Source organism: Pelodiscus sinensis, chromosome 14 (genome assembly GCF_052426305.1).
Source record: "Pelodiscus sinensis isolate ZL-2025 chromosome 14, ASM5242630v1, whole genome shotgun sequence".
NCBI lineage: Eukaryota > Metazoa > Chordata > Testudines > Trionychidae > Pelodiscus > Pelodiscus sinensis.
Window position 1 is genome coordinate 27,706,204 of NC_143065.1, and position 25,984 is coordinate 27,732,187.

General features: G+C 41.2%; 1 protein-coding gene across 3 annotated transcripts in view; it reads left to right on the forward strand.

The window, feature by feature from the left end:
* Positions 1-25,984, forward strand: part of EFL1 (elongation factor like GTPase 1) — a 183,045-nt gene that overhangs the window by 112,216 nt on the left and 44,845 nt on the right. For all 3 annotated transcript variants that reach the window (XM_006139255.5, XM_089782057.1, XM_075897120.2), the window contains exons 16-17: positions 15,130-15,261; positions 21,220-21,367. In XM_006139255.5, the coding sequence (XP_006139317.3) occupies positions 15,130-15,261; positions 21,220-21,367 (280 nt within the window). The remainder of the gene's footprint in view (positions 1-15,129; positions 15,262-21,219; positions 21,368-25,984) is intronic.

Consider the following 25,984-nt stretch of genomic DNA (forward strand, 5'->3'; position numbering starts at 1 on the left):
ATTTAGTGCACAATCAGTGTCAAAGTCTTTAAAGGCGGAATATGTTATGGATGAGCTGATGTCTTTGTTGATAGTTCTCTTCCCCCAGCCAGAAGGTCATATGTTCAAGTCCCACCTCAAATCTCATTCAATCCTGGGTATCTTTTGTATGACTAACAGCAGTGATTCCTAAACTTTTTAGTAAGATGATCTACCAATTGCATGTTTTCTGTTTTTTGCATCCCTCCTAGAACCTTTCTGTGGTCTCCTGGTGGTTTATGATTATGGTGCACCAATAAGGAACGACTGACTTAAAACTTCTTTAGAGTGAATGATTGAACTCAGATTTCTGTTTGTCAGCCTCTATGATTAGAAATCAATTTTCTTGAAAACTTTAGGGTAAAAGTTATAGTCTAGGGTGATTTTAAGAGAATTGGCTTGGATACACAATATGGGTTCTACATTTTTCCTGCTGAGATAAATAGAACTGATGGGGGGAAAACAAATAAAGAATGAAAATATAGTATGGTTAACTTTTTTTTTCAGAAAACGCAAAGCAATTATGCTGAAAACAACTATGAATACATACATAATTTCCTAACTTTCCACAAGAGATCCACTTCCTTGACACTACAGTACAAATGAATGATGGTCACATAAACACCACTCTATACCGGAAACCTACTGACCGCTATTCTTTCTTACATGTGTCTAGCTTCCATCAAGGGCACATCACATGATCAGTTGTCTACATCTAAGCGCTAAGATACAACCAAATCTGCTCCAGTCCTGCAGACAGAGACAAGCACCTACAAGATCTTTATCAGGCATTCTGAAAACTTAAATACCCACCTGGGGAAGTGAGGAAACAGATTGACAGAGCGAGTCAAGTACCCAGAAGGCACCTATTTCAAGACAGGCCTTACAATGAAAATAACCGAACACCATTGTTCATCACCAGGGCTCGACAAAGTGTTGAATCAACTCGCCCATTCATTTGCGGCACGCGCATGCGCAATGCGGGTCTTGTGCATACGCAGTGTGGGGCTGGCGAGTGGCTTTCGCCGCCGTTCGTCAAGCCCTGGTCATCACCATGGGTCATCATAGCCCCCAGCTAAAACACTATAAGTACATCATTGCCAATCTACAACATATCCTGGAAAATGATCCCTCACTCACAGACCTTGGGAGGCAGGTTAGTCCTCACCTACTGACAGCCCCCCAGCCTGAGGCAAATTCTTTCCAGCAGCCACACATCACACCTCAGATACATTCACCCAGGAACCTAATCCTGCAATAAACCCCATTGACAACTCTGTCTACACATCTATACAAGCAACACTAGCACAGGACCTAACTATGTGAGCTACAATGTCAGGAACTCATATATCGGCATCTCCTCTAATGTGAAATATCCCACCAAGTGCCATGTATATTGGTCAAACTGAACATTCTCTATGCCAAAGTATAAATGGACACAAATCAGCCATCAGAAATGGTAACACATGTAAACCTGCAGGGGAACATTTTAACCTCCCTGGCCATTCTATAATGGTTTTAAAATTAGCCATTCTTCTACAAAGGAATGTGATCATCCAATTACAGAGAGTGAACTGGAGTTCATTTGAATGTTTGACACTATCTCCCTCGGCTTGAAGGAAGATATTGACTAACACGCTACAAAGGCAATATATCTTGCCTTTCGATATTGGCATTTCACATCAAAAGCTATGAATAGGACACATCCAGCCTACTTAATTAGCTTTCTACAATTGACAGATAACTGTTTTTGCTATTATATTTTATATATTTATAAAATACTGCATTCTGTATTTCTACTCCAGCTCATTTAATGAAGTGGATTTTCATGATCCTATACCTTTGATAGTCTCTAAGGAAGGGGTCGGCAACCCCTGTCACACATGCCCCTTCCCCAGCGCCCTGCTGTGCCCAGCCATACCCGGCCAGGCTGGAACCAGCCCTGGATTCTCCTCGTCCCAGCACTGCTTCCAGGGGGCTGCATATCCCAGCGCTGCTGTCCTGCCAGTGAGTGCTTTGGGGGCACAGGGATTTGAGTGTGGGAGGGTGAAAGAAAATGCAGGGGCAGGATGGAAGGGGGCAGGAGTTGCACTGAGGTGTATGGGGCAGTGCAGGAGGTCAGCCTTGGGGGGGGATCATGGTTCTGAGGGAAGATGTGAGGGGGGGATACAATTTTGCTTTGCAGAAGCTGCACTTTCCTTTACTCCCCACTTTTTTTCCTCCCTCACCAACTAACTGTTGGCTGCATTCTCATCCTCTCACCTTTTCTGTGTTACTCCCGTAACCTCCTTCCAACCCCAGACTTCCTCTTTTGCCTCCACCCCACACCCTCTTCTGCCGCCAAACTCCCTTCCAGACTCTGGCCTCCTCACCCTGTCCAGCACCCCACCTCCCACCCAGATCCTGCAGCCCTATCCCATTACCTGGCAACCCTGCCCTGCACATTGAACCCCTAGTTTTTGTTCTCACCCCAGAGCCTAAGGGGATCCACAAATCCACTAACTCTGGAACCACAGAAAAGTAAGTCTGGCCTATGGGAATCCCTGAACCTCAGTCCTCCCTGTCTCTTCCCCTCACCCGTGGAGGCTGGAGTGCCAGAAGAGTGAGATGTCTCACCTGTGTGGTCCACGACTGATTTTTTTTCTGTGGGCCAGTGATCCCCAACTCAAAAGTGGTTCCCCACCCCTGCCATAATAAAGAAAACATTGAAACCTTTTGTGTTGGACATAATGTTTTCCTTTATTTAAAATGAAGTTTGATAAACTAACATGAGAGAGTTAAAATGCTTAGTCTGTTTAATAATTTAAATTAAACCATTCTCCTTAGCTGCTGCGCTAGCAAAATGGCTCAGGCATAATAATGTAATTAATGGTAAGTTTCCATTAGCAACTGGTAGTCCATGGAAAGATTTGCATTGACCCAGGTGGTCCACAGGACATGCAGTGGAGAGAGCCCCTTCCCAGGAGAGCAGCATGGCCCAGGGCAGGAGGGTTAAATCTTGGCATGCCACTTAAGAAAGGTTGCTGACCCCTGCTCTAAGGTGCCACAGGACTACTTGTTATTTCCTAAGATCACTTTTCAGTGTTGGTAATTGCTGAAGTTGCTGCAGGGAAGTGATCCAGACAATTGCAAATAGAAGTGAAGTTGCTCATGCTTTAGAAAAGGTTAATAATATATTTACTAGGAGATAGCCTATGTGTTTTGACTAGCATTTCCTCCCTACCTCCCACCACCCCCCAGAGTCTAATGTAAAAGGGATAAATTCTCCTCTCAGATGTCCAATTATTGGAGTCATTGGAGTCCATGCTGACTCTGAGGACATGTTGCAGCAATAGCTACTTGATTTGCCTAAAGTCACTTGAATTAACAGTATTTAACTTCCTACTGTGTAAAATACTTTGAGATACCTGGAATACGAAAGGCAGATTCTTAAACCAAATTCTACTCTTTGATGAAAGCTTAAGAGGGGTAGTCGAGTTAGTCTGTAACAGGAAAAACTTAAAACCAACAAATAGTCTGGTAGCACTTTAAAGACTAACAAAACATGTAGATGGTATCATGAGCTTTCGTGGGCACAGTCCACTTCTTCAGATGACCGGTCATCATTTAATTTACATATTTTGTTAGTCTTTAAAGTGCTGTCAGACTTTTTGTTTTTTCTTTTACGAAAAGCATTTTTCTGCTGAAAAAGTCTTCTTAAAATGATGGTGGAGTTCCCCCTGTGATCGTCATCTTGGAAATTAAAGAAAATGGTTGTAAATTAAATTAACTGGGGTTGGCTGTGTTTTTGTCTGTAAAATAGATAAATATTTGTCTTGCACTGTATTTCCCCAGAAGTGAAGATTTGGCGGAAACCATGTGCTCCAAAAAGAGAGGAGTCTTAAGATTTAAAGATTTTAAGTTTTTAAGATTTCTGCATTTACAGAAAATCTTGTATGTCCATTTACATGAACCAAGTATTAGTACTCAGTCTTTTTTCACTGACCAGAGCAGTAAGCCTTGGGGCATTTCAATCCCAAGGCTTTGTGTGTCATAAGGCCTTAATCTTTCTAAACAGACAGCATTGATAAGAAGTGTTACATTTGAGTGGAGACAGCATCTCATTGGGAAGCTTATTCCATTAGCTCTTTGTTTTACTCAGTTTGCCTAAAGTGTTAGTACAAAACATGACAGGTCTCCATTCCAAAGCAGTCAAGTATCCTTAAGTGGTGATATCATCCCTGAGAGTAGATAAAGATCCTCTGAACTGATGTGCTGAGACTAGTAACAATGTGATAGAGGTTAAATTTTAAACATCCCTCACTCTGTTTTTGTTTGGTTTTCACACAGCAAAGTAAATTACTTCCTTATCTGATTGAAATAGTTTTCTAATAGTGTTGTTCTTTGCTGCATTTTCTTGCATTTAGAAGTAGCATACTTATTCTTTTCACCTCAAGAGAAACTAAATAATTGTGTCCTGTAATAGATCTATCTTATGTGGCCAGATCTCGATAAATAAGTTTTTTTGAAAAGGTACACTTTACTTTTAAAGGTCACAATTATTTCCTGTAAGGTGTGATGGGTGAGAGTTAACTATAGAACCAACAAGCAAATGAATATATACTTACCCAAGTCTAGACCATTTTGAAAATTTCAATCATAATATCTTGGTGCTTTTATTTACTTTTGTTGGTAACCAGATCATTTACTTTTTCATTCTTTGTCCAGAACACAAGTGATGCATCTATAAATGACATTGATTTGTTGCTCATAGCTACTTATACAAATAGTTATAACACAGTACTCTACAAATTGGAAGGACCCTCGTTAATTTAATCTATTCCTATCAGTGCAGGTTTGCTCCCTATTACATATTTGCTAGTGATTTGTTCAGACTAGTTTTAAATGTAAAAGTGATCGGGCTTGCAACATTTTCCTTAACCTTATTCCGTGGTTTGTGTAGTGAGGCAGTTATGTTAAACCTGTGTTTCTTTTGGATTCACAGGTGGGTAACCACTATAGAGATGAAACAAAAAACAGGACTATGTAGCACTTTAAAGACTAACAAGGTGATGAGCTTTCGTGGGCCAGACCCACTTCTTCAGATGAAATAGTGGAAGAAAATTGTCACAACCATATATATTAAAGGATACAATTTTAAAAAATGAACACATATGAAAAGGACAAATCAAATTTCAGAACAGAAGGGGGATGGGGGAGAGGTAAATGTCGGTGAGCTAATGATATTAGAGATAATTGGGGAAGCTGTCTTTGTAATGGATAAGATAATTAGAGTCTTTATTCAAACTTAGGCGTAAAGTGTCGAATTTAAGCATGAATGACAGTTCAGAGGATTCTCTTTCAAGTGTAGTCAAGTGCAGGTAATCAAGTCGTTGAGACAATGTCCTTTCTGGTTGAAATGGCAAGAAACTGTTTTTTCTTTGTGATCCTGTCTAATATCTGTTTTGTGGGCATTGATCCTTTGGCGAAGTGTCTGAGACGTTTGTCCAATGTACATAGCGGACGGACACTTTCGGCACATGATAGCATAAATTATATTTCTGGATGCGCAGGATTATGTGTTCTTGATCTTATAACTTGGTTAGGTCCGATAATGGTATCAGCAGAGTGAATATGTGGACAAAGCTGGCAACAGGGTTTGTTGCAAGGGAAGGTACCAGGGTTGGTATTAGTGTGGTATGTCCTGTGGTTGTTGGTAAGAATCATCTTGAGGTTAGGTGGTTGTCTATAGGAGACTATGGATCTGTCTCCCAGAGCCTCTTGGAGTTTAGTATCCTGTTCCAGTATAGGCTGTAGTTTATTGATAATGTGTTGGACAGGTTTAAGTTGGGGGCTGTAGGTGATGACAAGTGGTGTTCTATTGTTGGTTTTCTTGGGTCTGTCTTGAAGTAGATGGTTTCTAGGTATTCGCCTGGCTCTTTCAATTTGCTTTTTTATTTCTCCGGGTGGGTAGTTGAGGTTTATAAATGCTTGGTAGAGATCCTGAAGTTTCTGGTCTGTCAGTGGGATTAGAGAGGATGCGGTTGTATCGAAGGGCTTGGCTATAGACGATGGATTGTATGGTGTGTGCTGGATGGGAGCTGGAAGCATGTAGGTAACTGTATGAGTCAGTGGGTTTTCTGTAGAGAGTGGTGTCTAATTTTTCATTGCTGATTTATACTGTGATGTCCAGGAAATGGATCTCTCCTGTAGAATGGTCCAGGCTGAGATTGATGGTGGGGTGTAGGTTGTTAAAATCTCTGTGGAATGTCTCCAGTGTTCCTTGGCCATGCGTCCAGATCATAAAGATGTCATAGATGTAGCGTAAGTAGAGAAGGGGTAAAAGGGGACGGGAGTTGAGGAAACGTTGTTCTAGGTCAGCCATAAAGATATTAGCGTACTGGGGGGCCATGCGTGTACCCATGGCTGTGCTGCTGATCTGGAGGTATAAGTTGTATAAGGTATCAGGATCTCTACCAAGCATTTATAAACCTCTTCTGCCTTCTGCCTTTAACTAACCTGTTGTAGAATTCCATGAATCTACCACTTTTAGGCTACGTCTTCACTGCAAGGTTTTTGTGCAATAAGTCTTTTGTGGAAGAGTTCTTGCGCAAAAACGTATTTACGCAAAAACATGTCCACACCTCAAAGCACATCACTTTTGTACAAGAGAGTGTCCACACTGCATGGACGCTCTTGCACAAGAAGAGCACCTGTGCTTTTTCGGATAGGCTCTATTTGCGCAAGAAACCTCTGCAGAGCAGCCATACATGTCTTTTTGCACAATAGCTGTAGCGCAAAAAGGAGTTATGCCTCATGAAAGAAGGTTTATCTACACCGGAAAAAGCCCTCTGTTCTGCCATTTTACTACCGATTTACTTGTGCAAAAGCGCATTTGAGGTGTGGATGCTCTGCAGGTTTTTGTGCAAAAAGCTTGCAGTGTAGACATAGCCTTATTGTTTTCTTGTACCATGTGTGTCTGTCTCTCCATCTGCTTTCTCCCTTCTTATACGCATATGTACACTATTTGAGGTAGGAGTTATCTTTTAGTTTTGTGTTTCTACAGCATGTTATACAGAGGAATGGCCTTTGTCCGTGACTGGCACTCCTAAAAATGCCATAAGACAAATAATAAACAGTAACTCTGTGCTGAAATGCCCTGTTTAGCAACCATTCTTACTCTGCAGGTCCAGCTGGGTTTGTACATTTGCAGTTCTTTGTGCATCTGTGACCAGTGATATACCAATGATGATATTATCTTTTTAACACAAATGTCATGTTTTTCAGTTGGAACAAAGCAGTTAGAGAAGAACAACAGATTTTAACACACATGCTTATACCTTCAGGCGTACTATCCCCTGATGATCATCTAGGTCAGGGTTTCCCAACCTACGGGTTGGGACCCAAATATGGGTCGCCATTACATTTCAAAAGGGTCATCCAGTGTTTCCCCAGGTGGCTCTGCCTCCCTTTCCCCCCCTGTTTTTGAATTGTGTTGGGTCAACAAATCTTCCTGAATTGTAAAAATTGGTCCTCATCTGGAAAAGGTTGGGAAGCACTGATCTAGGTAGACCTGATTTCTTCAGATTCTCCCAATAGGGTCTCATGAGTCTCAGGTTTTGTCCACACTTAACATTTTAAAGCGCAGATGTGTCAGTGCTTTAAATTGAAAGTGTGGCCACAGTACAAGTGCCAGGAGAGAACTCTCCCAGCACTCTATCTTAACCACCTCTGTGAGGGGAGTAGCTAACACCACTGGGAGCATGGCTCTGAGCACTGTAGCTTGGTTTACACTGGCACTTTACAGCACTATCCTATTTTTGTGAATGTATCATTCTTGTGTGTGAAGTTAGAAATATGAAGTGTGAATCTGGTTTTAATTCTAAATGTGCCTATGAGGGCCATTAGGGATACTTTAGGATCTTAATGGCTTAGTACTCAAAGTAACAACTTGTGAAAGTAGAAAGCCCGCATTGAGATTGGTCCTTGAAAGATATGTGACTCTGCCACCTGGTATTGGAATCGATATTGAACCTGGTATTTTTCCATGGGGATGGGAGTGCTAAACAAAGGTTTCCTGCCCTGGGAAGAAGGCTATTTAAGGAATGGAAAGCAATCCATCTTTATCAACTGGCCTTTGAAACTGTCTTGCCCCACCTAAGAGGATACACATGAAGAAACTTGGCAACAAGGAACTCTACAGAACTCTGAAAAATGCTGTAGGCACAGGCCAGAGTAAAGATCAACTCTCACCTGAAACATTCTACCTGAGATAAGATCCACTGTTAGGGTAACACTTTGCATGTAACAAGTTTCTCAGTATTAGAATTAGCTGGCATTTTTTTATTTATTTCAACTTAGTAACTTACTTTAATCTGTCTGTTTTCACTTGCGACCACTTAAATACTACTTTTTTATACTTAATAAAAATACTTTTGTTTATTATCATGCCCGGTGTAAATAATTGTTACTTTGGGGGAGGAGAGGGCGCAACCACTGTGCATATCTCTTTCATTGATAAAGGGGGTAAAGACCTTTGTGTGCTTTCTCTGGATAATACTTTTACTTAAGATGGATTTATTTGGGGTTTTGGTCCTCTTTGGGATCTGTGTTCCTGGGTGCTGAGCCCTTGTAGTTGAGCTGATTCTGTGTCTGTGTTGCTCTGCTGGGGGGGCAATAACTCCAACTCTTTGTCCTGTCTGGGGGAGAGCAGAGCTTCTGGCCCAGTAGGACAGAGTGCTGGGAAGTTCCAGAAGCTTCTTCAGCATACCAGGGGACAACCCCAAGATGATTTCTTTGATCCAGCCTCTTGCACCAATAATCATTTCAGCATAAAGTATGGTATTCATAAATTAGAGGCAGAGCTGCTCTATAATAAAAGAGATGACATTGTATTTCAAAAGTCATCATAATGTCTTATTTTTGCTCAAGAAATTTGGTTATTTACAATTTTTTTTATTTTTGCACAGATAAATTCTTAAATAGTGTTTTATGTGGTAAACATAGTATTATTTTTGCCCTGTGGTCTACTCTTTTGTTTGCCTTCTGAGACTAGCTCCTTAAGCTTTTATCTATTTGGGAACGGCTCCCAATTTCAGCAACCAGTGGCCAGCCACCAGTTTAGCTGCACTAGTGCAAATCTCTAGTAAAGAGGCCAGTATAAGCCACAATTTACATTGATGTAGCTTACTAAGGTTACAAGGAAAGGTCAGCTATACCAGAGCAAAAGTAGTTTATAGAGGGTACCGTGAGGGACCAGGATGGATCAGGGCACTGCTGAGGGCATCTGCTCAGGGTGAATTGCTCAAAACCAGGGCTGCTTACAGCCCTAGACTGGAGATCTTTCCCAAATAGGCAACAAACCAGTCACACTGAGTGCTCCAGCTGCCAATCCAGCTGCTGGAATCCTCAAGAGCAAAACCCCTCAAACACCCCAGCTGTCTCTGTGCCACAATCAGCCCTGGGCACACAGATGAGGGATTATAGAACCCAATCTCACCTACCCCAAAAGGGTTCTCCCAGTCCCAAAGAATCAGCCAGAGACCCCTGGTCAATTTACACTTTAGATCTTACCCACAAGAGCATGTTGGGCCAATCCTTTAGAAACTAAAATCTAAAGGTTTATTAATAAAGGAAAGAAAAGGTTGAGAGTAAGGTTATGAAGGTGAATACATTACATGCACCAATCACCAAGTTCTTGATGCAGGCTCTCAGCAGAGATGTTACAAACTGCTATCTTAAAAGTTTCTGGCGTACATCCTATGTCAGGATGGGTCAGCAATCTTTCCCGGCCCTCTGTCCCTCACAAGGCTGCAACTGGGATCAGTAGCAGAATTGAAGACAAGATAGAGTCCACCTCATGGCATTTTTATATCCATTTGTGTTGTCTCCCAAGCCAGAGCGGGGCACATGGTCAAGTGACCTATCTGTGTTTCACATGTTGGAAGCCATTATGCCCTGATTGGTTACAGGTTTCCAGTTGCATTCCTCAGGTGTGAATTATCATCTTGAGAGCCATTGTCCTTAGGGTCATGCTAATTAGCATAGCCATTGACTGAACAATCCTTCTTTACAACAGGCAGTCCAACCCCGTCGCTCTGTCTCAGGCAGAGAACATTCACAGTACCAGCACAGAGCCCATATTCATAATTCCACATACAAACTTCACACAAGCACATGAGTAGCATACATAGAATCAGTAGGTCATAAGCTTTCATTTGACAACTCACATGGTCCCCTTTGTACCAACTTTGGGGCAAACATCCTCCTGTAGGTTCAGCAGTGATCTGTCTGCTCACTTTAAAATCCAATAACATGACACTAGTGCAAATCTCTACTAAAAAGGCCAGTATAAGCCACAATTTACATTGATGTAGCTTACTAAGGTTACAAGGAGAGATCAGCTATACCAGAGCAAAGGTTGTTTATAAAGGATTTGTTGCCGGCCAGAGTGAGTCTCAGGTCTGACACTGGGTTCTCAAAGTACAAAAAAAGCTACACAGGTATCTGTCAGACACAAGCAAGTTATTTCCTGACTGCTATCAGCTGTGCCCCTTAACTAAAAGAACAACATGATAGGAAAAACGGCATTTCTTACATCCTTTCTGCTAGCCAGGGAACCCGTTTTAGCTGCGGGTAAAGTGAGAGACTGTCTCAGCTTCTGAGGCGCTGGTACCAAAAGCCCATCAGTGAGGTCCAAATTGCTGTGCTCTGGTGCAGCTTTAAATACTGTGTCTCTACCTTGTTTGTGGCAGTTTGGAAATCTCCGGGGGTTACTCATTGCTTGTTACAGTGTTGTTAGGCAGTATATAGGAATACTAGAAGATTTACCCAGCATTGCTCAGGTCCTTAACTCAAATAAGTTTTGTTTTTTCTTCATTTAAATCATTGTTCTGGGGTGGGGCTGGAGATGAGGCGTTCAGTGCGCCGAAGAGAAAGGACAGAGGCTGTGGCTGTGCTGAAGAGAGAAGACAGCCTCATCCTTTTCTTACCTGCAGCAACTTGGGGCCCAGTGAGAAGTGCCTGTCTCAGGCTGCTGCAGCTGCAACTGGCACAGATGGAGGCAGGGGTATGTCCCCCAGCTTGAGGGATGGACAGACAGACAGACAGACACTCTGAAATATATATTAGATAGCTGACCCTTTCTCCACCCCTTCTCCCTGCTGCCCCAGTGGGGTTACAGCTGTTTTGGTCCTCATCTGGCCCCTTGTTGCCCCTGTGTGGTCTTTCTACAGAATAATTATCCCTCTTACCAGACCCCTCCCTTTCCATTTTATGAGAAATAATCAAATTCCAGGCACAGCCCATTGTCCTGGCATAGCCAAACCCTTACCTTGCTTTAATTTATGATCAGAGGAAGCTGCATATCAAATTTGGTGGTCCTAGTTCTTACTGTTTAGGAGGAGATCTTGAACAAACAGACTCACAGGTGAATGGACACACAGACCTACAGACTGTTTCTAAAATATATAGTAGAATATATGGAAAGTTCATTAGCAACTTTGTTTTTATCAAGTATATATGATCTCCAAAAGCATCAGACTTGATGATTTTCTCTGTTTCTGTGGACGCTGTAAGGCTCATGACCCAAGTAACACGCACTAGTCCTGCAGAGCCCCTGACCTTGCTGACTGGAGTGGTTACAAAAACATGCCAGATATTTTGAAATGTACCCCTAAAACTTCCTCAAGGCATAATTCCTCATTGAATTAACCAAATTTAGACTTTGTAGACTTAGTTTTTAAGAGATGACTATTCAAAGTAACTTAACATTTTTAAAAGCGGAATACCAGTACTTTTTCAAATTCTTATCTCAAACAATGTATCTTTTTCCTGTTAAATTCTGTCTTCTCCCTATCTTCCGCCCCCTCCCTTCACACCCCCTCCCCCCATGTTCCTCTGCAAGATCATTCTTAGCCATGATGTGATCATCAGGCAAAATGGCCTTGTTTTATTGAAAGTAGATGCTGAATAGAAAACCAATTACCGACATAACCAGGGCTCGACAAATAATACAATCTATTCGCCCATGGCCAGGTTCGGGCGATCTGCGCATGCTCAGAACAATCTGCGCATGCGCAGATTGCCAGAGAACCCCACTGGCGAGCGGGGTTCGCTGCGGTTCGGCGAGCCCTGGACATAACTATGGTGTAGTTGCTGTGTATCCATACTTCAAACAGTAGTTAATATATAGACTATTGTTTAGAATCTCTGAAATAACAAGATATATTTATAGACTTTGCAATTATTTAAATATAATGATTAAATGTGTTTAAGGTATTTTCACGATGGCTGTGTAACTTTTGTAATCTTTTTATTGGCATTTTATCTGGTAAATTAGAATACTTGTACTGCCTTCATCAAAATGTTGTGTACTAAAATATTATGCACTGAAAATGATACTTTCATAATCATTTTATTGGTGCATGTAAATTTCACCTGTAAATCTGCAAACTCCTATTGAAATCTATTAACTATGCGAAAAAGCTGAATCCCTTGTATCTTTATAAGTTTTGCACAGATTTACATCAAAACTGGTCGCACAAAATAAATTAAAACTCACATCTGAGTTGGGAGTTTGCTATTTTAATTGTTTCATGCTGTAATTTAGCATGCAAAGCTATAAACTCTCTCAGACTGGGATTTTGATGGAAACACTGACAAGTTTTGACTGCATTGCCAAATGCCAATAGAATACACTCTCAATCTGTGTGTGTGGTTTTATACATGATTTTTTAAATATATTCTGCAACAACAAAGAGGTTAGGTTTGATATGTAATAGATTTGGTATCTTGATTCTCTGGTTAATATTGTCAAAAGAAGCAGCTCACTTTCATGTGCATCATTACTTTTTTTTTTTTTTAAACCAACTGAAGATGATCAGGATGAACTGACCATCCGTTGACTCAGTCTCAGGTGAAGGTCCAGTGTTTGTATTTAATTCAAACTACATGATACATGATTTAAAGAGAGGAAGTGTATGCAGGTCATAGATCAGATGCAGGCTGTGCTTATGAAGATGTTTTTCCTTCATAGTATTTGATTTTCTGTTTTTAAACTTTAGGATTTTCTATTACTTCCATTTAATCCAAGGCAGGTTTTCTCCAAGTAGTGACCTTTCCAGTTACATTGTATCCAGTTGGCCAAAAAATGAATCCTTCTGAGCTGTAGAAGTTGCCTAATGTTGCAGATGCTGACTCTCTGATAGGCTGGCTTCTTTAGGGATACAATAGGCCCTTTGTGCAGGCTATGTTGATGGTGTGAGGGTGAAAACAGACTAACTGTGGGCCTGGCCTCAATTCTACAGACTAATAAAAAAAAAGTCTGTGTGTTGTGGCGGTGAAAGGTCAAGGAAAGAATTGCTCTGCTCATGCTTGGTTGCTGGTCTGCTGAAAAGGGGAGCACACCCTCATCCTACACATTCAAATTTAAATTCTACACTTGCTTAAAATTGAGAAGTTGAGGTTGAAGAAGTTTGCTTCTGAAATTCTTAGTTATTAAGGGTAGGTGCATTATTAATGTACATTGTGCTTCAGATATGTTTCCCATTTAAAAATTGCATTGAGCATTTGTTGTCATGAGAGAAAACAAAATAATTACATTTATCTATATAATCTGGCATTTTATTATGATGTCAGGTTGTCATTGTTACATCTATAACTAGTGAGTTATAAACAATGTCCCAATGTGCAGGGGTTTTTGCTCCTCATCTTGTTAATTTGAAGTCAGTAGGCATGAATAGTCATACTGTTCCTGGTAGCCAAGACTAAATATGAAAAATAGCTGTAATAAATACACAAGTATAACTAATACACAAGTACAACTGTTATTTGTCTCCTCTGTAGTTTTACTGTTTCTTTTAATCACTAAATGTTGGGGCAAAATGCAGGACAATGTAGCACTTTAAAGACTAACAAGATGGTTTATTAGATGATGAGCTTTCGTGGGCCAGACCCACTTCCTCAGATCAAATAGTGGAAGAAAATAGTCACAACCATATATACCAAAGGATACAATTAAAAAAATGAACACATATGAAAAGGACAAATCACATTTCAGAACAAGAGGAGGATGCGGGGGGGGAGGGGGAGGAAGGAAGGTAAGTGTCTGTGAATTGATGATATTAGAGGTGGGGAGAGTGGGATGTCTGTGAGCTAATGGTATTAGAGGTGATAATTGGGGAAGCTATCTTGGTAATGGGTAAGATAGTTTGAGTATTTGTTCGTTCCTTCTCAGAGAGTGTCGAGAAGGAATGAACAAATACTCAAACTATCTTACCCATTACCAAGATAGCTTCCCCAATTATCACCTCTAATACCATTAGCTCACAGACATCCCACTCTCCCCACCTCTAATATCATCAAATCACAGACACTTACCTTCCTTCCTCCCCCCCCCCCCCCCCCGCATCCTCCTCCTGTTCTGAAATGTGATTTGTCCTTTTCATATGTGTTCATTTTTTTAATTGTATCCTTTGGTATATATGGTTGTGACTATTTTCTTCCACTATTTGATCTGAGGAAGTGGGTCTGGCCCACGAAAGCTCATCATCTAATAAACCATCTTGTTAGTCTTTAAAGTGCTACATTGTCCTGCATTTTGCTTCAGCTACCCCAGACTAACACGGCTACATTTCTATCACTATTCTAAATGTTGGGCTAATTCCCTTTATTCTCTCCAACAGGCTTCAGTGTTTCCGGTTAAGATCTTATGAGTCATTGTGTTAGGTTACATCAAGTATTTCATGTTGCAAAGCCAAACCACCACGGAATAACTTTACATTAAGGAGAAAAATAGAATATTATAGGGGAATGTCCTCATCCTTTTTCTAACATGCATCACTGTATTTAAAACCCTGGCTTTCTTCATCTGAATCTAAAATATTGAAAAAATACAAAGAAAAGTCCTTGTGAATTGAGGCCAGAAAGTATGATCATCCTGTTCTAAACTGAATCTTTTCATATACAATGTAAACTGTGAGAACATCATCTTTGTGGTAATCAGTGTATTTTTTTCTAGTGTTCCTTTGAGAGGATAAGATAGTTTGTTTGATTTTGTTAAAATATAGTGTTGTTCATTATGTTAACTTTTCCTCTTTTATGCATACAAGCTTTTATATTCTGTACTTATAGGAATAGGAGGTTTGCAAGAGTTCATACTGAAGTCAGCAACTTTATCAACATCACCGGCTTGCCCACCGTTTACACCTCTCAACTTTGAAGCCACTCCTATTGTGCGAGTTGCTATTGAACCAAAACATCCAAGTAAGAGTTGAGTTTTTCTGCTTTATAAGTGAAGTTCATTTCTGAACATTTCTGAAAAAGTTTGTAAGAAATTTTGTAGTGTTGGTCTTTGAGTATTAACTTTTTCTTTAAGCAGGAAGGGGAGATCATGTTCTTCAGTATAAAATATAGTGTTGTTCATAGGCTGAGTCCTACATGAGGCATTGATACTGAGATATGTTTCTGGAAAAGTTTGGGTAAGAAATGATAAAAGCATACTGCCAGAAACTTAAGACCTTCTTCTCTCTAGCTTACAGATATTTCTCAAAAGTAAATTATTTGTCTTTATCAATTAGCAATTTTTTTTACATACCAAGAAAAAATACCCTTTTATAAGATTTTTCATCCCATTAAGGATTTCCTGTAATCATGACACATTATTCCTAATAGTTTTAAAAAACTGTGTTAAATTTATTGGATGTGGGACTTGTCTTTTAAAAATACCACTTTTAGTCATAATTATGGTATACTTACAAGGATTATAAATCGAATTCCTTTAGTTTCTGTGGAATCAGAAGAGAACAATAATCTTTTCAGAAGGCTATTGTATGAGTATGTATGATTTTATTTGTTAAAGTTACACTTTTTACTGGAAATCCAAATCAGCCCCTTCGATAACAGGATAAATGTCACAACTACTGTAAAAAATTGATTATCAAGCTAAAGCTGAGTTAAAGGACTTCAAACAAATACACCCCAAAATAAATGTAGGGAAAAATGGGGCGTAGGAGAGAAAAACCTAAAGAATTAAAATCTAGCTAGAATCCTAATGATTAATGAGTTTCTTTCTAGGGATTTGAAGGACTAGTCACTTCCCTCTCCCTTCCTTGCTGCCACTATCTGAGGTGAGGGGAGAAGAGGAGGGTACTTCAAAGCGGCAGCGCAGCCCAGAGCCCGGGGTCAGCATGAGAGTCCCCAGCTCACCCCGGGCTTTGCCACTTTCACCTTTGAAATGTAGCAACAGGAAGGCGGAGGCGCCCTATCGCCTAATCAAATTGTCAATGCAAAATGCATCGATGATTCGATTAGTCAGTTACCCGATACTTCACATCCTTATTTCATCCTATGTTTACATATTGAAAATATAATGTACAGAACCAGACAAATGTACTGCGTGTCTGTAGTGTCATTCACCAACCGAAATTAATGGTAGCTGGAGAACTTCATAACTTGTGAAGTATTTGTATGGATTTGTTTGTTTATTTTATTAATGTGGGGCGAGACATATTTCTTATGGCAGTGGAGAAAAGTTTTGCAGAGAAGTGCTGTGACAGAAAGATTAAAAAAGACAGTCATTGAATCACAAATGTATTAAATATGTTACTACAAAGGAAACAAAACAATTGTTTGCTTGAAAGGCTTTTTTCTGTCTTCCCTCAGTATTCTCATTAGTATTCATCATTGTGATTCAGATATACAGCTTCAGATACTCCAGAAGTTACACTAGTAAATACAGTTCCCTTCTGCATAATATTCTGAGATTAATGTGCTTCCCATTTGGTCCCCAGTTCATAGACTAACAGTGTTGACTTTGATAAATCCTCTCTGAAGCATACCATATTTGGTACCTTTCCCAGACTTGAAGAAGAGCTTTGTGTGGCTTGAAAGCTTCTTTCTCTCACCAGTGGAAGTTGGTCCAATAAAAGATATCACTTCACCCACTTGTGTCTCTCATTTGGATTCAGTCATGAATTGCTAGCATTTATTTTACAGATATTTTCAAAAATGAGATTAAAGAATTCCACACAAAGAAATAAGTCTAAAGCAGTGGTTCTCAACTGTGGGCCAAATGGCTCCCCAGGGGCCACGCCCTACCTCTAGGCTTTGTCCTCCCTGGCAAGTTTTGTCAAGGAAAAATGCCTTTTGTTGACAAAACTGCATGAGCATGTTCATGCTGCAATGCAGCTTGTCTCAAAAAAGTCTATTTTCATTGATAAAAAGCTTCCAGCTCCACTAAGGGCTATTTTCTTTTCTGCTCCCTGTATTGTCAAGAAACATGGACACCTGGAAGCATTTTGTCACTGATTCTGCACTGTTTTCTGATGAATAAAGGCATACTTTTATAATGGTGCTGTGCTTTGATTTACTGTTTAACAATGTCACAGACCAGTCACTGTGATCCCAGGTGCAGGCATTAAAGGCATGTTCCCAGCCTTGTGTTACATGGGGGGGTTGGTGGGAAGGGAGGTACAGCCTGGAAGCAGTTGTAACAGAAATTAATTTCAGCGCCCCTCATTTTCATAGTGTGCCATCAAAGCCTCCCTGATGTTATCAGTACCCTTTTGAACTCCTCTGATAGCTATCGTGTCTGGGCGCTCAAACTTTGCAGCAAAGCACTGTGCCTCTGTGCTCTACCCTGAGCGAACAATTCCCCCTTACTATCATACAAAATATGCAAAGTGCAACAAGCCACAATAACCATGGGAATATTGTCTTCAGTGAGATCTAGCCTGCCATACACATCCCTCCATGTTGACTTCTATCTCGCAAAATACATTCGACCACCGTGTGGCACCTGCTTATCCTGTGGTCAAAACACTCCTTGCTGCTGTCCAAATGTCCCATGCATGGTTTCATGAGCCAGGGCTGCAAGGGTAAGCTGAATGTCCCAGTATCACAATGGGCATTTCCACATTCCCTCACTGTAATCTTGAAGTCTGGAAAGAAAGTTTCTACCTGCAGCTTTCTGTACAGGCCAGTGTTCCTAAAGATGTGTGCATCATGTACTTTTCCAGATCAACCCATGTTGATGTCTGTGAAACACCCACAGTGATCCACAATTGTCTGCATCACCATGGAGAAGTTTCCTTTCCTATTGATGTACTTGGTGGCAGGGTGGGTTGGCCCTAAATTCAGAATGTGTGCCATCTGTTGTCCCCCCACATTAGGAAAATCCCATGGATTTTGCAGACTCTCAGTCTTCCATTACAGAATGCAGTTTATTGCACTGCACACTTGCAGTAGTACAGCGCCAATGATAGACTTCCCCTCTCCAAACTGATTTGCAACTGACCACTAGCACTTGGGAGTCACCAGCTTCCACAGAGCAATTGCCACATGCTTTTCAACTGCCGCAGGTTGGGGGCCAGCTCAGCGCACAACTCCAGGAAAGTAGCTTTACACATCCTAAAGTGCAACACTGGTCTTTATCCCACACCTGCATGACTATGTGATCCCACCAATCAGTGCTGGTTTCCCTAGTCCATAAGTGCCAGTCTACCCTGTACAACTACTCTGAGACTGCCAAATGCAATGACACATTGCCTCTATCCATATCAGGCTCCTCCAAGTCGTCTTCCTTTGTCAGTAATTTCAGATGATCTCCTCTGCCATGTGTGATGCAAGAGAAGTGTGGGATCCTTTATTTCTCACTGCAGATACTGTATTGCACAGTAGAGAATGACAGTTGGAAAAAGGCACAAATGCATGTTGGAAGGCCCTGAATGAAGTGGTGACTGAGGGGATGTTTTGCATGGTCTCAAGATTCTCTGTGCTCTGTTCCATGCTCCCACAGTACCTAGTGACAGATAGCATCATCAGGCACTGTGGGATACATACCCATAATTCATTACTTCCTTTGTGAATGGGGGAACTAGAGATGTGGACAGTCTTATCGACAGAGGGATCAAGGCTATGTCTAGACTACAAAGAAAAGTCAGAAAAAGATACGGACATTGTGAACTGCAATTTGTGTATCTTTTTCTGCTTTTCTTTCAGAAGAGGCTTTTCCAAAATGTGGTGCATCTATATGGTGCCAAATTTTAGAAAAATCTGCTATTTCGAGCCATCCCTTCTTCCTCATGAAACGAGGCTTACGGGGATGGCAAAAGAACGCGTCCACATTTCCAAAAAATTTTCCCTGGACGTGGCATTGCTTTTCCGGGATACCTCCGGTATCCTGGAAAAGTGCTGTAGTCTAGACGTAGCTGAAATGTACACATGCATTGGTGACGTTTTCTTTGGCAATTTCTGCGTGTCAACATTATTTTCCTTCATAAAACCTGGTAGTGTAGACATATCCTCAGAAAGATACTGCGAGGATCGCAGCTGAATATACTAGGCAGTGTACCATTGATTGTTCTAGTGTTTCAGGTAATGGATAGCTGGATCTCATACACCCTGCAATTGTTCGAGCAATTTTGGAATGTTCTGGATTGAGACTTTAGATTTACCAACACATTAAGACTTTTATCTTGTTTAAAGCTCTGACTTAATTGAAAGCATTAAGCAAAGTGGTTTTGGAAGGAAGACATTCGAATCAATTTCAATAACGCAGTCTAACAGTTACCATTCAAATGTTTTTAGAAAGATGTTTCCTTTTAATCTGCTCTGAAACAGTATCTGTTTTTAATTTGGAGAAAAATGTTAATAAATATAATTATTGATAAGCCCCTGTAAATGTTTGTACTGTGTGCATGCCTTTCACATTGTGTCAAAATCAAGTGACATTTCCATCGGCTCTCAAAACAAGATGACCTATTGAGGATTCAACTGCAGAAGACAACAGCTGAACAATAACCTGCAATCGTAAAGCATATGTCCTGAAGAAACTCCCCCTAAATTTTTTCTCATTTTTGCAGTATATCCAGCTTCCCATGTTGTCTTATACCTTTATGAGCTTAGCACAAATGAGTGAAATCATATTTCTTTTAATAGCCTTTGAGAGCAAACAACAAACAGTGTGTCAAAGTCTTCTTTGGAATATGAACATTTGATCCTAGAAAGTCAGTATGTATTTTCTGCCTTGTGTGTCAAGTGAGAAAACCAATTAAAGTTTTCAAATTGTATTACATTATGAAAATCTACTCATGTATATGAAATACTGATTTTAAAAAAAATCTTCACACAACTGCATCATGTACCTGGCTATCTGCCATGTCTCACTCATCTGGGGAGTTACTCCCTAATTTTCCATTAATTTTAACACAGTTCTGTTTTTTAAAATGTCCTTCCTCTTTAAAAATATTTTATGTATTTCATACAAAATAAAGAAAACCTCAGAGTTTGGGGAGTTTCTTTTTTTGGATTACCACTAATTTGATAGCTCTCAGTATTTTAAGTTTGTGTGCTTAAATCTGTTCTGTGCTTCATTCAGTTTTATTCCCTTTCAGTAGTACTTTTGAAATATTTCTGTTTGGATATTAGTAATAATGTTATTTTTATTTAACTCTGCATACTTTTTAGATCATTATACAGGATACAGCTTTGCAAATCATTTTTTGAGTGTATGTACAATAGGAACAAAAATGATTTACTAAAAGTAATTTAAACATGTGGTGGTTACTATTTCATTTTAACTAATTAAAAGATTCTATTCAGCATACATTCTGTTGACAGTACAAATAAGGGACCCGACGCTGAGGTTCTTAATCAGTTTTTATTAGGTTCATAGACACGGATAAGTAAGGACTGAACTCAAGGTATTGAAGTGTTGCTAAACTTGACTTGGTAGAAATAATTTTTTTTTTTTAATTTCAACATATTTTGGGTGCTTAAGTATTTTTTTAATTTTTATTTAAATTTTCACAGCAAGGGAAATTACACATGGGTCAGACTATAGTGACTGTAAATGTTGAGATTGGGAAAAATTAAAGCTTTATAAAAATCAAAACACAAACTGTCAACATATACAAAGTAAATATCCTTAAACTCTAAGCTCTTAAGCACCATTTTTCTTTCTTTGTCCATTTGTAAATTTTGATAATCAAATAAATATTTTAATTGGTTTGAATGCGTACAGTGAAATCAACTGTTATCAGCACTTACTGATTTACAAAAAAAATCTAATCCCCCTCTAATCATAATTACATGTCTAGTGCGTTGGTGCTATGGTAAAAAGTATTCTCTAAATTTTTCGCTTTCACCCAAAAATATGTTCTAATACAACTATTTTTTCATCAATAATAGTTTATTAACAGTATTTTATTTCTGTCTTCCTAGGTGAGATGCCTCAGTTGGTCAGAGGAATGAAGCTTTTAAACCAAGCTGATCCATGTGTCCAAATTTTAATTCAGGAGACAGGAGAGCATGTATTAGTTACAGCAGGAGAAGTCCATCTCCAGCGTTGCTTGGATGACTTAAAAGAAAGGTTAGGAGGGGGAAAGTAAATATTTCAGGTTCAGGGGATTTGTGTGGTAATTCTCACTTAGTTAACTGTGATTTATTTTCTGTTGAGGTTGAAGTCTCCCAGTCAAGATTTTTACATTACTGCTGGACCATAAATATACATTTTAAGAGCTATAAAATTGTCTTCAGCTGAAAATGCCACTGATTTCCTAGTACTGCATGGCTGACACACCTTTTTGGCAGGTTATTCCTCTATAGAAGTTATAAATTACAATAGTTTCTTAGTTTCATTTAGAATTATAGTATACATTCTGTACCAAAATAATTGTTAGGAAAATGGCTAGGTTTCAGAGTTCAGTTCTTTGGCGGCAAGAAATAATAAAGCCGGGGCTGCACATACACCCTTAATTCTGCTCTCTTGCACATGGAACAGTTTTAATTACATTAACCTATGCTATTGTCATATACAATATATCAGTGAACTTTCTCCAGTTTTAGGCTATGTATATAAAGGCAGTCCCCGAGTTACGCGGATCCGACTTATGTCAGATCCGTAGTTACGAACGGGGTTTGCTGCCTGTCTCCCTGGTCTGCTGGAGACCAGCAGACCAGGGAGACGGGAAGCAAAGCCTCTGAGGACGCCGGCAGCGGGACAGCCGCGGCGCGTTTCGGCTGTCCGCTGCCCGCGTGCTCCGCAGCTTTGCTCCACGTCTCCCCAGACCAGGGAGACGGGGAGCAAAGCCGGGAGCACGCGGGCAGCGGACTGCCCAGACGCGCCGCGGCTGTCCCGCTACCGGCGTGTTCCGCGGCTTTGCTCCCCGTCTCCCTGGTCTGTGGGAGACCAACAGAGCAGAGAGACGGGGAGCAAAGCGGCGCAAAGCCGCGGAGCACGCAGGCAGCGGACAGCCCAGACGCGCCGCGGCTGTCCCGCTGCTGGCGTGCTCCCTGTCTCCCTGGTCTGCTGGAGACCAGCAGACCAGGGAGACGGGGAGCAGAGACGCGGAGCACGCAGGCAGCAGGACAGCTGCGGCGCATCTGGGCTGTCCCGCTGCCCCCATGCTCCGCGGCTTTGCTCCGGACGCCTGTGGTACAGCAACTGGGGCGCTGCCGGTTGGTCCCGTAGCGCCGCTCTGGGCGCTACTGGACCAACCCGGCAGCACCCCAGCTGCTCTGCCCCAGGCGTCCTGATTCAGCCACTGCTGGTCAGTTTCAGCAGCAGCTGAATCAGGATGCCTGGGGCAGAGCAGCTTGGGTGCTGCTGGGTTGGTCCAGTAGCGCTGAGGAGCAGCGCTACTGGACCAACCCAGCAGCACTCAAGCGCTCTGCCCCAGGCGTCCCCAAGTCAGCCGCTGCTGAAACTGACCAGCGCTGACTACAAGAAGCCCGAGGCAGAGTTGCTCTGCCCCGGGCTTCCTGGAATCAGCCGCTGATCAGTTTCAGCAGCAGCTGACTTGGGGATGCCTGGGGTTCTTAAGTTGAATCTGTATGTAAGAACTGGCGTCCAGATTCAGCCTGTTGAAACTGATCAGCGGCTGATTCCAGGAAGCCCGGAGCAGAGCAACTCTGCCTCGGGCTTCCTGTAGTCAGCCGCTGGTCAGTTTCAGCAGCGGCTGAATCTGGATGCCAGTTCCGACTTACATACAGATTCAACTTAAGAACAAACCTGCAGTCCCTATCTTGTACGTAACCCAGGAACTGCCTGTATTGAGAAGGCTGTCAAAAGTGCTGTAAACATGCAAAAGTTGCCAAAAGTTTTAACTGGTCAAACCAATTTTTCTGCTTCCCATTGTCAGTATTTCATGGTCACATTTCTATCTCTCCTGTCGACAGATAGAGCAAAGCAATGTGTGTAGGCATCCTGCAGTGCAGTGTTGTGGGAAGGCAGAGCCGATCCCTGTACTTCTTGGTATTCCCTTGTAGTTTTGTGAGCTCTCCCTCCTAAGGAATGTCAAAGTAGCACAGCAGTCTCTCCAGCACTCCCCTGCAGTAGTAGAACAGAAGCATTCCAATGATTTGGCTTTTGTTTGTTCCCCAAACGGAGCAGCTCACTCAGCTATCAGATCCTTCACGGAGCTTTGAAAGGGGATGGGTATATGCCACAGGGCAGCAGAAATGACAAAACACTGAGTACAGCCATTAGAGTAGGCATTGTGGGATACTGGCAGAAGAAAGCTCTCTCGACTAACCAAACAGTGGAGTCCATACTGGCTCTTTATCGGCAATAAAGTGAGGGGAAAAGATTAAAGTCTCTCTTAGAGGTGGAAGTTTTTTGTTGCCAAAATGGTGGTTTTCCAGATAAAAGTTGAATTGCAGTGTAGATGCTTTCAAAGACAGATTTTGGTGACAAAATGTGACAGTATAGACAAAGCAGTTAGAGACTTATGTTTAGAATCTTGTAATTTTTTTTACTTTTATGCTAGTTTCATGCCTTGCATACCTTAATTGACTTTTTCCTGTGATAAGTTCTGTTATTCAAAGCTAGATTTACACGTTCAGTGGTGTGTAATATACATACACTGTGCAGCTCCCTTAAGAGCATAAATAACAGAGTAGATAATTACTTAGGCAAGTAAGTAAAGACATGCCAAAACCCTAGGATATATACTCTATATGGCTCTCTGCGTACCCAAGCCATGCTTCCACATCTGAGTTGGTGCTTATAGCAGCATAGAATCCAATTGTCTGAATCCTTTCCCACCTCGGGGAAAGATTCCAGAAACAAGGAAATGATGGAGTCTTGGCCTGTTGCAGTGAGACACTCAGGCAGCAAGGGCAGGAGAAGGCAGCAGGAAAAGACCTCCAGCACCTCCCCACAGCCTTTTCTCACTGCCTCCTCCTTCCAGAACCTTTCACTGCTGCCTGTAACTGCACACAACAGTGTGGATGCAGCCTGTTTTCCTCTGTGGCATGCAGCTACATGTACCCTATGTTAAGGCTGTTCCCCACTCTGGCATGACTAATGCAGAATTGGGGGCCCACAAGAGTACTCCAAAACCTTGCCAGTACAGGCCCTGGTACAAAAACTTCCCCCCAAAATCAAAATACCCAGATTTTGAGGAATCCGCTGCTACCACCCGAGTAATTGCCAGAAAAAATATTAGGGAAGAGATCACTTAGGAAATCTCCTCCCTAAGGTAAAACTCTCCTCCTACCCCAACCTCCGTTTTACTTGGATTTGGGAAAAACAGAGGGAATTCATAGTCAATGGACTCTGCCTTTGTAACTAGGCACTGAGTCTTAAGGACACAACAACCAACCAATACCGGTTAATTAGAAAAGAAAACAATCCTTTATTATCAAGACAGAACTACAGTTGCAAGCATATTAAAGTGGCTAGATGGGAAGAGCCTTCAATTGATACAGATACTCTGGAAAAACGCCTGGGCTAAAACTTAGTTACAAAGAAAAAAAACCCACAATTAACAGCTCAGACATTATTTCCAAATTCGCAAACAAGGAAAACAACAAATCCTGACGGACCATCTAGACTTTTCCCTACTTACACATTTTAAGAAGTCCATTCTTGGAGAGAGAAGTGTCTCCCATCTCCCTCAGTTTTGGAAGAAACTGCTCTGCCTCTCCAACACTGGAGAGAGAAAAAACCCTATATTCCAGTTTGAAATTCATTGTTATTGGCTGATAACCTGATACCTGGCTAGCTACAGGAGACCTTAGTTAACCTCTTAGTCACTGGATGCTGCTCATCACTCCTGATTATGACACCCTACATGCCACTGCCAGTATAGACAAGACCTAAGGTGTGTATTAGTAATGTTCTCAGCGCCCACATACGTACTCTTCCTTTTCTTTTAAACCAGCAGAACAGCCATCCTTAGGTGTAGATACTGAAATGAGGCTGTGTTACTTATGATGCTAATTGAGGGCCATGGGCCCATTTGGACATATATCAAAACCAATTTCCAGTTGGAATGGCCCATAGTTGTACAGTTAGGTGATATATACAGTTTTTTACTATTACTCTCTATTATACACCTTGGCTGTGTCTACACTGGGCCACTTATTGCGGAAAATCAGCCGCTTTTCCGGAATAAGCTGCGAGCTGTCTACACTGGCCCTTGAATTTCCGGAAAAGCAACAACGCTCTACTGTACAAAATCAGCCGCTATTCCGGAAAAGCTACGCTGCTCCCGCTCGGGCATAAGTCCTTATTCCGGAACACTGTTCCGGAAAAGGGCCAGTGTAGACAGCCCAGTAGTCTTTTCCGGAAAAGCGCGTCTACATTGGACATAGATGCTTTTCCGGAAAAAGGGCTAATCCGGAAAAGCAGCCTGCCAATGTAGACGCTCTTTTTCCGGAAATACTTATAACGAAAACTATTCTGTTTTAAGTATTTCCAGAAATACATGCCAGTGTAGACACAGCCCTTGAGTTGTAGGTTATATAAAGGTATGATGCAGTATGCATTTTTCACCACATCACCCAAAGGGGCCTTCAGTCAATGGTCCAGATTTCAATATTCTGAACAGCCAAAATAGCTATGAGTAGAGAAGTCCCAAGATTTTTTTTATATATAATGGAGAACATTTTTACTTCTCTTTAAACTTTACTGTCTAACTGAAAATGGGTTACGCTGTTTTCTTACTATATATTCTAGAAATATATGTTTGTCTGTCCATTG